Source organism: Dama dama, chromosome 10, assembly GCF_033118175.1.
Source record: "Dama dama isolate Ldn47 chromosome 10, ASM3311817v1, whole genome shotgun sequence".
Classification (NCBI taxonomy): domain Eukaryota; kingdom Metazoa; phylum Chordata; class Mammalia; order Artiodactyla; family Cervidae; genus Dama; species Dama dama.
In genome coordinates this window covers 34,093,084-34,105,866 of record NC_083690.1, presented here as the reverse complement: position 1 = coordinate 34,105,866, position 12,783 = coordinate 34,093,084, and the positions used below count along the sequence as shown (strand labels likewise).

General features: G+C 53.6%; 1 protein-coding gene across 1 annotated transcript; it reads left to right on the top strand.

Annotated features, from left to right (window-relative positions):
- The first annotated feature begins 11,060 nt into the window (after positions 1 to 11,060).
- CLDN4 (claudin 4) lies at positions 11,061 to 12,783 on the top strand. The gene has a single exon (XM_061153416.1). It carries the CDS (start codon positions 11,327 to 11,329, stop codon positions 11,954 to 11,956), a length of 630 nt encoding a protein of 209 aa, XP_061009399.1. The 5' UTR covers positions 11,061 to 11,326; the 3' UTR covers positions 11,957 to 12,783.

Here is a 12,783-nt window from a genome sequence, read left to right as displayed (position 1 = left end):
GCCAACTCATTGGAAAAGACCCTGATGCTGGGAAAGATTGAAGGCAAGAGGAGAAGGGGGTGAGAGAGAATGAGATGGCTGGATGGCATCACTGACTCAGTGGACATAAGTTTGAGCAAACTCCAGGAGATACTGAAGGACAGGAAAACTTGGCGGAAAAGAGTTGGACACAGTTTAGCAAGAGAGCGACAATAGTTCACTAACTGAACGAACATTTTGGCCAACCCAATGATTCACATACTATACAATCCAATCACTTAAAGTGTATAACAAAATGGCTTTTAGTCTATTCAGAGTTATGCAACCATAACCACAGTCAGTTTTAGAACATTTTCATCATAGTGAAGAGCAACTCCGTACCCTCTATGACCCTACCCCACGTCCTCTCCAGCCCTAGGTCACTCATCTATTTGCTGTCTCTGTCAGTTCAGTTCAGTTGCTCAGTCGTGTCTGACTCTTTGCGACCCCATGAACCGCAGCACGCCAGGCCTCCCTTATCATCACCAACTCCCAGAGTCCACCCAAACCCATGTCCCTTGAGTTGGTGATGCCATCTAACCATCTGGTCCTCTGTCGTCCCCTTCTCCTCCTGCCCTCAATCTTTCCCAGCATCAGGGTCTTTTCCAATGAGTCAGCTCTTCAAATCAGGTGGCTAAAGTACTGGAGTTTCAGCTTCAACATCAGTCCTTCCAATGAACACCAAGGACTGATCTCCTTTAGGATGGACTGGTTGGATCTCCTTGCAGTCCAAGGGACTCAAGAGTCTTTTCCAACACCACAGTTGAAAAGCATCAATTCTTCAGTGCTCAGCTTTCTTTCTTTTTTTTTTTTCAGCTTTCTTTATATCCAACTTTCACATCCATACATGACCAGTGGAAAAAACCATAGCCTTGACTAGACAGACCTTTGTTGGCAAAGTAATGTCTCTGCTTTTTAATATGCTGTCTAGGTTGGTCATAACTTCCCTTCCAAGGAGTAAGTGTCTTTAGTTTCATGGCTGCAATCACCATCTACAGTGATTTTGGAGCCCAGAAAAATAAAGTCAGCCACTGTTTCTACTGTTTCCCCATCTATTTGCCATGAAGTGATGGGACCAGATGCCATGATCTTAGTTTTCTGAATGTTGAGCTTTAAGCCAACTTTTTCACTCTCCTCTTTCACTTTCATCAAGAGGCTCTTTAGTTCCTCTTCACTTTCTGCCATAAGGGTGGTGTCATCTGCATATCTGAGGTTATTGAAATTTCTCCCGGCAATCTTGATTCCAGCTTGTACTTCTTCCAGCCCAGCGTTTCTCATGATGTATTCTGCATATAAGTTAAATAAGTAGGGTGACAATATACAGCCCTGACGTACTCCTTTTCCTATTTGGAACCAGTCCGTTGTTCCATGTCCAGTTCTAACTGTTGTTTCCTAACCTGCATACAGATTTCTCAAGAGGCAGGTCAGGTGGTTTGGTATTCCCATCTCTTTCAGAATTTTCCACAGTTTATTGTGATCCACACAGTCAAAGGTTTTGGCATAGTCAATAAAGCAGAAATAGATGTTTTTCTGGAACTCTCTTGCTTCTTTGATGATCCAGAGAATGTTGGCAATTTGATTTCTGGTTCCTCTGCCTTTTCTAAAACCAGCTTGAACATCTGGAAGTTCATGGTTCATGTATTGCTGAAGCCTGGCTTGGAGAATTTTAAGCATCATTTTACTAGTGTGTGAGATGAGTGCAATTGTGTGGTAGTTTGAGCATTCTTTGGCATTGTCTTTCTCTGGGATTGGAATGAAAACTGACATTTTCCAGTCCTGTGGCCACTGCTGAGTTTTCCAAATTTGCTGGCGTACTGAGTACAGCACTTTCACAGCATCATCTTTCAGGATTTGAAATAGCTCAACTGGAATTCCATCACTTCCACTAGCTTTGTTTGTAGTGATGCTTCCTAAGGCCTATTCTAAATGTTTCATGTAAACAGAATCATGCACTATGTGACCTTTCTGTCTGACACTTGCATTTAGCGTGTTTTCAAGGTTCATCCACGTTGTAGCATATATCAGCACTTCATTCCTTTTTATGGCTGAAAAATAATTCCAGTGAATGAATATTGCCCATTGGTTGATCAGTTCATCCTCTGATGGTAACTTGGGTTGTTTCCCATTTGGCTATTGGAATCATGCTGCTGTGAACATTCAGGTAGCTATTATTATTAATAATATAGATAATATTGTATAATATATTATTAATAATAATACATTATTAATTAATAATAAGATAATGAGGCCTGAGCTCCCCAGACTGTCCAGAGCACAGAGAAGGGAAAGAGCCAGGCAGGTCATTTTGTACCAGATTTATCCCAGAGGGAGATCCTGGGCCACAGAGTTACATGGGATGGGGGGGGGGTCCACCTCACCATCAGCAGGGAAGCCTGGTGTATACAGATATGATTTAGGATATGAATGTGGAGTAGGAGGCTGGGCCAGACTTTAGTACAGGGGAAGGATGTTGGTGCCTGGGTTAGACTTCTGTGGGTGAGTTGGGGTTGTGAGCAAGTGGGTATGGAGGGTGAAACCTGTGGGAGGCCAGCGAGGAGGATGAGGAAACAATGGCTGGTGTGAGTGTGTGTGAGTGATTATTGCCACATCAGTTTGCCTTTGCTCTCTCCCCTTCCCCATTGCCAGCAGCAATAGGTCAGGCTTGGGACTGGGGTGGGGTGTAAGAATAGTCAAGGTCCCCCTGGGCTTGATCTTGAGGGAAAGGCCAAGGTCAAGAAGAGCTGGAGTTGGTGTTCTGGACTGGGGACAGGAGGAATGGATGTGGGAGAAATTCCTCCACTGGGAAGCAATGACTATGGGGTGTGCGTGACTTGAGAGTGTGCCCTGTCAGGTCAGAGAAAGTCCCTACTGTGTGCGCCTACTGTGCATCCGGCACTGTTCACAGGATTCACCTTTTAGTTGATGACTGTAGGGTTCCTGGCCAGTGATTTCTGATGCCTGGGTGTGGCCGGGAGGTCACTGAGCCCCAGGCCCTGAAGGGGCCACCCACACTGGAGCTTGGAGGTTTCCAGGGCAACCAGGGCTTGGCCTTGACTTAGGATTCAAGAAGCATTTCTCTCAATGTCCTGGGATGTTGAGTTTCTCTGATCAGAGATGAAGCTGCAGGAAGATCTGAGGTTGACAACATTTGCTTCATACCGAAGAAATGTCAGCCAGCCTGGCAAAGAACTGGAATGAAGCTCGGTTAAAAGAAAATAAACACATGAGACCCTTGGTGTACACCTGCGTGTGTGGGGGCAGCTTCATGCCAATGTGTGTGGTCTGAGTGGGCCCTGGGGGTGGACAGCTGTGGGGTGATGCTGAGGGGCAGGGACACCAAGCCAGTGGCAGCTGGCCAGCCCCCCGGGCACCTGCAGTCCCTCAGCATCATTGAAGGGAGGCAGGGAGTGGACGGGCAGAGAAGGGAGGGTGGGACCGAGGGCCTTGCGTGAGCTCTCAGGCCCACGACAGAAGCTCAAACCATGCAGGTTAAGCCCTGCTATAAAAAGCACGTTGAAAGGGAAAAAAAGTTCAAACTAACCACAAGCGTGGCTGCTCCCAGCTGATGGGGCAGGTCGGGGCCGGCTGCACCCTTCCCCAGGGCTAGACTGATCCAGAACTGGGAGCCAGCAGAGAATGAGGGCTGGGTCAGAGGGTGCACCTGGAACCCTCTGGCTGATGAACTAGGCCCCAAGAGAGCCAGGGGTCAGGCCCTGTGTGTGGTGTCTCCCCCTCCATGCCTGGAGGCACTCGAACAGGAGAAAGGCTGGAGGGGCCCGAAGGCCAGGCCTGGGAGCCTTCTCACCAGGAGGGGAGCGTAATTAATACAATCTCTGAGTCACCTGGGGCTGGAGTGCCACTCGTGATCCTTAGACTTCTGGTTTGGTCCCTGGCTTGTCACTACTGACTCACTGGCTACCTACCTGGGAGTACCCTGGTTGGCCTACTGGTTTCTCTCTTCCTCTTGGTGTGTTATGGAAGCAGAGATAGCTTTTCTGTAAGGCGGAGTCATCAGGTGTAAGCTGCCCAGGCTGCTGGGAGGGAGAACGTGCTAGGTTCCAGGATCCTCTGGGGTCTCCATGGAGTTCTCATTTCATGTTCCAGAGGTCTCCACTGGAGGGATGAAGAGGAAGTGAGCCAAGGTGACCCCAGCTCCTCGCTCTGTCCACTAGAGAGCTTGGCCTGTCTTGACCTGGGGCCAGCAGGGCTGCTTTGGGGTCAAGATGTCCCCTAATGGCCTAAGGCTCCATATTTCTTCCCATCCAGTTAAGAAGTCACAGCTGAAAAAAAAAAAAAAAAGAAGTCACAGCTAGCTGGGCCTGCCCTTGCCTGTCCATGATTCCCCTGGGCCTCCAAGCTTTGAGCTGGGTACTAGTGGTTTTTCCTGATGTGCCCAACTTGCCTTCCAGACTCCACAATCCCCCCAGAAGGCACCCCCCAATCTCCCCTGATCCTCTTTTTAGAGAACTCTCTCCTTTCCATAGACTTCCATGCTTTTACTCGCCTTTCACAGCTCTCCTCTCCCCTTCTCCCTCCTCCAGGAAGTCTGCCTGGGGCCTCAAGATGCTGCTGACTGTGGCTCCTCCAGAGACCACACAGAGTGGCTTCTCTGGGCTAGGGAATTGTCTGTGTAGATCAGGGGGTCTCAAGGTCAGTTGTTGTTGATATGCTTGGTTGTGTCCGACTCTGTGACCTCATGGACTGTAGCACACCCTGCTTCACACCTTCAGCACACCCTGAAGGACAGGCTTCCCTGTCCTTCACCATCTCCCAGAATTTGCTCAAATTCATATCCATTGACCTCAGGGTCAGGCACCAGCTCAGTTCCCCACTGTTCTCAATATTTTTGTGGCCCTGGAATGTCCCATGAGTTCTCTGAGCCTTAGTTTTCTCATCTCTGAAATGCCCCGTATGGTTTTGTAGTGAGATATGATAACTTGTCATAATACTAAGGCACGTAGCCTACTACCTTGCTGACCAGTGGGAAGAGAGACCTGGTTGGAAGGAGGATTCTCTGGCTGGGGGTCGAGGCGGGGCAGGTATGGACTGGGCAGGACTGATGCCTCCAAAGGGTTATTGGGTCCTCAGGGATCCCCTGGCCTTTAGGTCCTCTTCTTCCTCTGCCTCTGGAAAGTGGAAATCTTACAACCAGGAGACAGGGGTTGCTCTGAAGTGAGGTGGGGGAGCAGGAGGGAGGGATGGGGTGGGGTGGGAGGGAAGGAGTTCTCCTGTCCCTGTGATGGACCCCTCTGAGAAGTAGGGGACGGCTTGTGAAGAGCAGACAGCAGGGTGGGACAGTGGGGATGGCTCCGGTCTTGCATAAATATAGGCCCTTTAAAACTGCCAGGCAGAAGCTCAACTCAGGAGGACTAATTTAATGGAAAGTAATTAAAAACTGGTGGCTTAGTGGTAAAGAATCTACCTGCCAAGGCAGGAGATGCAGGGGGGGGCAGGTTATATCCCTGGGTGGGGAGGAGAAAATGGCAATCCACTGCAGTATTCCTGCCTGGGGAATCCCATGGACAGAGGAGCCTGGCAGGCTACAGTCCATGGGGTCAAAAAACAATTAAAAACTCATTTTCACTCTTTCAGTCTCCTCCCCTTCACAGAACCCTTCCCCCGATCTGAGCCCCTCTCTCTAACCAAGTCCATTCAGAGCATCTGCAACCCCTACTCAGCCCCGCCTGGCCTGCGTGCTCTCTCTCTCTCTCTCTCTAAACCCACCTCCACCCCCAGCGCACCCCTCATCCTTCCATCCTGTCCTGGGAACTGCCTGCCTTGCCTGGACTGTGGGACTGTAACCAGCAGCGAGGTCTTGCTTCTCCTCCTTGGAGATGCCACCCCACCCCCACCTTCTCCCTCCACACACGTGGGGCCCAGCCTGGGGGCAGCACTGGCTCAGCCAGTCCGGCCAGGCTGGGCAGCTGGGCCTCTTGTGCAACCGGGCCTCTTATTATCCCCTCCTGGGCCAGCTGGGGAGGACGGCCACCAGTGTGGGCTGCCAGGCTTCACGCGGAAGGGCTACCCGTTCAACCGATGGCTTGGCCTCCACTTCTGAGCCCAGAGCCCATGGCTTTCTAGGGCCTGGGCTGGGCCCGCTAGACCCTTGTCAGGGCACCCAGAAGAATCTCAGTGGACTAAGCGGGCCTTGATTCCATGTTTTCACGGAGCCTCCTAGAGTCTCAGAGGGCCATGCTATCATCTTCCTTGCCCGGATGAGAAAATTGGTTGAGCGAGTTTGAATCTATTGCCCAGCATCACAGAATCGGTAGTGACAGAGCTGGGACTCAACCAAGGGAGGGCTGGGGTCGTCTTAGATGAGAGCAGTGAAGACACCACGTTCTACTCCAGATTCTGGAAGTACCAGCTGGGGACCCAGCCCTCCCAGCCAGCGCTGGGTCTTCCTGCTGAAATCCCCATCGTTTCTAGAGCCGTCAAGAGGTGGCCAGCACACACCGGCCCGGGTCTGGACGTGAACACCCGTTTGCTGAGGGCATCTAGGAGATACTGCTACCGGGACAATCCAGGGAGATGGCTCACAAGTGACTCAGTGACACAATCTTTACATTCACAGGAAATTAGGACGCCCCTTTGCAGATTATTTACTGAAACTTAAACGAATTTTTAACTTAATGACATTGTCTGTGGTTAAAAAACAACAGGATCTTAACTTGTGTCCGTGGGCAGAGAAGTTAATGAACTCCTGCAAAAACAAGTCGTTTAGAACCAACTTTCAGCTAGACTAACTTTTCAGCTGAGAGTGAAACTGCTTCTTTTTTCCTTCAAAAAAGCCATTTGGTTTTATACTGATCAAAACGTTATGTCTGGTAGGGGAAGAATAAACTTTTTCTTTTTTCATATTTTCTTGGCTGCGCCGCACAGCATGTGGGAACTTAGTTCCCTGACCAGGGATGGAAACTGCACCCCTTGCATTCGAAGCGTGGAGTCTATAATTTTAAGCTGACACCGATTTACTGGCTTTTACAGGTCCCAGAAGATTAGTGAAGGGGCCGGGACCTGGGTCTACTCGACCCTCAGAGATTCTTCAGGATGCCTGTCAGGGGTCTGGTGGACCCGCACAGGCCAGGGAGGAACAAAGAAGGTTCAGAAGGCAGCAGGGCGCCTCAGGGTTGGATGAGACACTTTATCTGTCCCTTTCCCAGGGACACTCAGGGAGCTGGGCATGGGCACGGGCACTGTGTGTGTGTGTGTTGTGATCAAACACTTGGCTGAGCCTCTGGGGCCCTAGAGACCCTGGTCTGAGAAGTCCTAGTGGAACCAGAGCTGAGGGGCTGTTAGTTTGGGACACGAACTTGGCTCTTTCCTCCTCAAGCTTTTCAGCTCACAAAGCATTTTCATATCCTCATCTTATTTCATATCTGGGAGAGGTGCTAATGCCTTCAGTTTTCAAAGAGAGGTGATGCTCAGATGTGGGGCTGGCTTCCCCCGAGGTCACAGGGCTGGTGAGAGGTTATGGGCAGGGATGGGTGAGATGATCTGGTTGGGAAAGAGGGTTATCATAGATTAAAAATACCCAGCATGTGGTGGCTCAGTGGTAAAGGACCCGCCTGCCAAGGCAGGAGACCCGGGTTTGATCCCTGAGTAAGATCCCCTTGAGAAAGATATGGCCACTCACTCCAGTATTCTTGCCTGGAAAATCCCATGGACAGAGGAGCCTGGTGGGTTACAGTGCATGGGGTCACAAAAGAGTCGGACATGACTTAGCGACTCAACAAGTGTAAGACACAATTTTATTGGCATAAAGTTAGTGTCTGTTGGGAGAAAGAAAAAGAAGTAAGTGCTAACCCTGTCCTCCCAGCCTCAAAAGCAAAAGTGATGAATGGCAGACATATTATTAAAGTGTCACAGTGAAAGGTTGTCTAAGCTGTTGGGAGGACCAGGCTTGGGGAGCCAGAGTGGGTGTAGCAGAAGTGTTCTGGCTTCGCTGGTGTTTTTCTTTTTCCTGGGAGGGACCCAGCCAGTGTCTCCTGGCATAAATGAAGCATCAACAAATATCTCTCCAGCTCCACTCATGTGCAGAGGGTTCATGGCTCCCCCAGGACCGGGCTCCTGATTCTCTTTCACACCTGGGCACCTCCAGCTCTGCCTGAGCTCCCCGGCAGACTCCCCCTACCCATCCCCCCACACCCCCCACACCTCCTGCCGTGGGCTTGTCCTCTGCTTGGGGTTCTCCTGCAGCTGTCCACCCCTCTAGCTCTCAGCCCCTCCCCCACCTCTGATGTGCTTGGCTGAGCTGGGTAGGGAAGGACAGCTTCTTTGTCACTTCTGTTGGGCCACACGTAGAAAGTTCTAGGGCCTGTGTTCTTCCCCACCCCAACTCCTGTTTCTCCAAGTGCCAGCTGACGGTGTCCCAGAACAAGAGCCAGAAGTTGGCAGGGGCCATCGTGGAGTGAATGAAGGTCTGGCCATCTGGCCAATTCACTGTAGGCAGAAACCTTACAGAAGGGCTGGGATGATCGGCCCGCCCATGTTGGGCAAGCCCTCCCCCTCCCCAGCCCTCTCTGGGCCTCAGTTTACCCGTCTGTGGAGAGGCAGTAAGAGTCCTTGCCCGGCTCACGGATGGGCAGGCTGTGATGAGGTCATCCCAGAGAAGCACTTATCGTGCATCTCAAAAGGTAGTTATCTCTGTTGCTCAGTCCACAGCCTATTTGCGTGCTGTTCCTCAAAGCCTTGTAAGGAAAACGCCAGGAAGGCGTGGTCCTGGCAGAAACCATCCCTGTTTGTGTTGCTGTGTGTGCTTGGGAGTGGGGTGGGGGAGGGTAACCGGAACAATGCCTCCTGCCTTACTGAGCACCCAGTACGTGTCAAACCGGGCACTGAGCTCTGAGATTGAATATCCTCAGGAGCCCCCAGCATCGTCCAGCCCCAGGCCTGATGCCCTGGGGCGGTGGCTGGGTGTCTAATCCGACCCAGACAGTGTTCCTTGAGCTTCCTGAAAGAGAGTTTGCGTGACTTGGGTGGAAGCCTTCTGTGAGTTATCTGAAGCGTGCTGATCTGGAGCCCTCGGCCTTGTAGGGGAGACCAAAGTGTTTACAGTCCACCACAGTACAGGACTTCAGCTTCTCCATCTAGATGATCCCCGCCAGGCCTGTGGTTCCACGGGCCATGAGCATGCTTCAGATAGCTAACAGAAGGTTTCCACCCAAGTCACGCAAGTTCTCTTTCAGGAAGCTCAAGGAACACTGTCTGGGTCGGATTAGACACCCAGCCACCGCCCCAGGGCGTCAGGCATGGGGCTGGACGATGCTGGGGGCTCGGGGACTCATGGGAGCCCTGGCCCCTGGGATGAGCTCCCCAGCGTGTGGGGAGCTCTGCAGCCCGTGGATCACGTGGGGTTCCCTTGATGCAGCCAGGATGAGCCCGGCCACTCTCTCTCACCCCCATAATGGCTGCTTCTTTAGGTTCCCAAAGTCCTCTGCCCTGAATCAGGCCCTTCCTGGTCCTCTGCCTGCTCTCATCTTCATTCTGTTTCCAGAGACTCCCCCTTCTTTTATTTATTCATTTATTTTTTTTATGTGGACCATTTTAAATGGTCTTTGTTGAATTTGTTACAATACTGCTTCTGTTTCATGTTTTGGTTTTTTGGCCCAGGAGGCATGTGGGGTCTTAGCTCCCTGACCAGGGATCGAACAGGAACCCCCTGTGTTGGGAAGCGATGTCTTAACCACAGGACCACCGGAGAAGTCCCCCAGAGAGCCGCTCAGCCCCCATCCACTGCCTCTGTACACAGCCCAGGGCTCCGCGGTGCCTGAGGCAGAGATTTCTGGCTCATCGCTCCAGCCCCTCCCCCACTCCCCCTGTCTCTGGTCGGACTGGATTCCTCTGAATCCGTTCTGGTTCCCAGAACTAGCTGCATTTCCCCACCTCGGGCACCTTTGTCCTCACTGTTCCCTCTCTCTGTTCTCCTTCGCCTAGTCCGGCTGCCTTGCCCAACTCCAGGGGTCCCCTCCATGGAGATTTCTGTCCTCAGAGTCCTCTGCTGCACAACCGAAGAATTCAGTGCTCCCTGGAGTTGTGCCAGGCAGCTCCCCCTCCCAATCAGTCCCCCTCCCCGGCAACCCCACCTCCAACTCCATCTGATTTAACCCTCCCCTTCGAAGTCTCGTGGGACTTTGCTCCCATTCTGGCTTTATCGGAGGACCGCTCTGTGTATCTTCCCTAAGTAAACACCTGTTTGTTGGGCTGAAGTCCCCACGGTCTGACCCATGGCTTTCTCTTGCTGACTTCCCCCACCACCTAGTTCTGGCCAAGCCAACTGAGCTCCAGCAGCAACTGGCTGAAACTTCTGAGCCTGGGAGGGTATGGTGGAGCAGGCTTCCTTCTCTCTTTGGCCAAAAAGGTGTCACCTCCAACACCCATCCTCCGCAGGGTTGGGAACCCAGGTGATGGTGGTGAGAGAGGAGGAGGGCAGGTGAGGGATCCAGGAGTCCAAGCCCCCCACCCCAGCCCCTTGCTCCTTAAAACTGGCCCTCACCAGGCCAATGTCTAGACCTCAGGTGAGGATGGTGGCTGGTGAGACTCTTAGCTATTAATCATTATCAGGCCAGTGATGAAGCTGATACAGACTCTGCCAACAGTAATCAAGGTGGGGCTGCTCTTCGGCAGTTCCAGGACTCTATCCTCAGACCCTCTCCCTGAGTGTGGTCACACAATCCCCCACTCCCACCCTGTCCATCCATCCAAGCCTGGAATGAGGGAGCCCTGGGACGTGGGGACCCTTCTCTTCAGGCCCCCAGACTCGGCTGGGCCTGACTCCTCCTCTGGCCCCTCAGGGATGTCCAGGTGCTTTGGAGGCTGTGACTCAGTGTCTGTCTCCTGGGTGACCTCAGCAGGGGCCTGGGGGCAGGGGGAAAGGGCAGTTTCCTCCGAGACTGGATCGTGACTCAGGGGCCCAGGGCTGGGACCTGAAAGTCCCTTTGTTGGCAGGCTCAGGAATCTAGAGGAACTGGTCAGGGGGCGGCTCCAGGGACTGAAACCCCTCCCTCGGCCTCCGCCCCTCCCACGGAGCACCATATAACCGCTCCAGTCTTGAGCCCGCGAGCCTGTGGCTGCAGTTGGGCAGGAAGGAAGCTGGTCGGGTCACACTCGCTGGGTTTGTGCCTCTGACTCTCTCGGGAGAGACGCCTGAAGCGGCTCCAACTGGCTTTGCCCCCGGACTCCCTCCCGGTGAAAGGCTTTGCTGCGCAGTAGCCGTCCGCGGCTCTTGGACTCCTACAGCCTCCAGGGCAGGATCCTCAGCGCCTTTCCAGGTGCCAGACGCGCCCCGCCTCCTCGCAGACGCTGAGCCATGGCTTCCATGGGGCTGCAGGTAATGGGCATCGCGCTGGCCGTGCTGGGCTGGCTGGGCGCCATCCTGAGCTGCGCGCTGCCCATGTGGCGCGTGACGGCCTTCATCGGCAGCAACATCGTCACGTCGCAGACCATCTGGGAGGGCCTGTGGATGAACTGCGTGGTGCAGAGCACCGGCCAGATGCAGTGCAAGGTGTACGACTCGCTGCTGGCGCTGCCGCAGGACCTGCAGGCGGCCCGCGCCCTCATCGTCATCTGTATCATCCTGGCCGTGTTTGGCGTGCTGTTGTCGGTGGTGGGCGGCAAGTGCACCAACTGCGTGGATGATGAGAGCTCCAAGGCCAAGATCATGATTGTGGCCGGCGTGGTGTTCCTGCTGGCCGGTCTGCTGGTGATGGTGCCCGTATCCTGGACGGCTAACAACATCATCCGCGACTTCTACAACCCTCTGGTGGCGTCGGGCCAGAAGCGGGAGATGGGGGCCTCGCTCTACGTGGGCTGGGCCGCCGCTGGCTTGCTGATGCTTGGGGGGGCCCTGCTCTGCTTCAACTGCCCGCCCCGCAACGACAAGCCCTACTCCGCTAAGTACTCCGCCGCCCGCTCAGCCCCAGCCAGCAACTACGTCTAAGGCGCTACTGTTGACTCTTTTTTTTTTCCCTTTCCTCTTTGTTTCTCCATGGACTGAGCTCACTGCAATCTGTGACCCTGGGCGGATGGCCTGGCCATGGGTGGCAGGGGACCGGGTCAGCAGCCCCCAGAGCCTCCTGGCCCTCTTGGACAGTTTCTCAAGGCCACCTCTGACACCAGCAAGGAGGAATGGAAAGAGACTCCTGGGCCACCCTCCTCCGAATGGCTGTGGATACAGAGGGCTGGCTCCTGCTGGCCAGAACAGTTCAGCCCTGACTCTGCTTGGGCTCTGCCTCTTTGTGGGTGCTCAGTGGACCACCGGGCCTGCGTTGACCACCGTCCCCCTTCTTCCGTCCTCCCTGCTCCCCTCTGCCAGCATTCTCTGGCTGGGCCAGTGAGCACTTAGGCTGGGTCTTGCCCATAGAAACCCGGGGCCATGAGTATGGCCGCCTTGCTCACCTACCTGCCCTTGGAGCTTAGTTGCAGAGTGGACGGACAGGTTTAGGGGGGAGGGGCAGAGGTGCTACAAACTGGTTTGGGTAGTGGTGAGGGAGGAGGCCATAGAGGTGGCCCACGCTGCCTGCACCCCTTCCAGCCCCCCGACCAGGGCCCCCGGCCCCTTGACCCTGGCCACCTCTGGATCCTCCGCCCCTGCCAAAGTCATTGGCAGCCTGGAGAGAGCAGGGGGATCACTCTTTCTCCGGCCCTCATCCCAGGAAGTCCTGGGGCTCTCCCCTGCCTCCTACGTGGTTTCTGTTTTGTAATTTAAGCTATTTGTCACGGTAATTGCTATTATTTTCTACAATAAATGGGACCTGTGCACAGGAA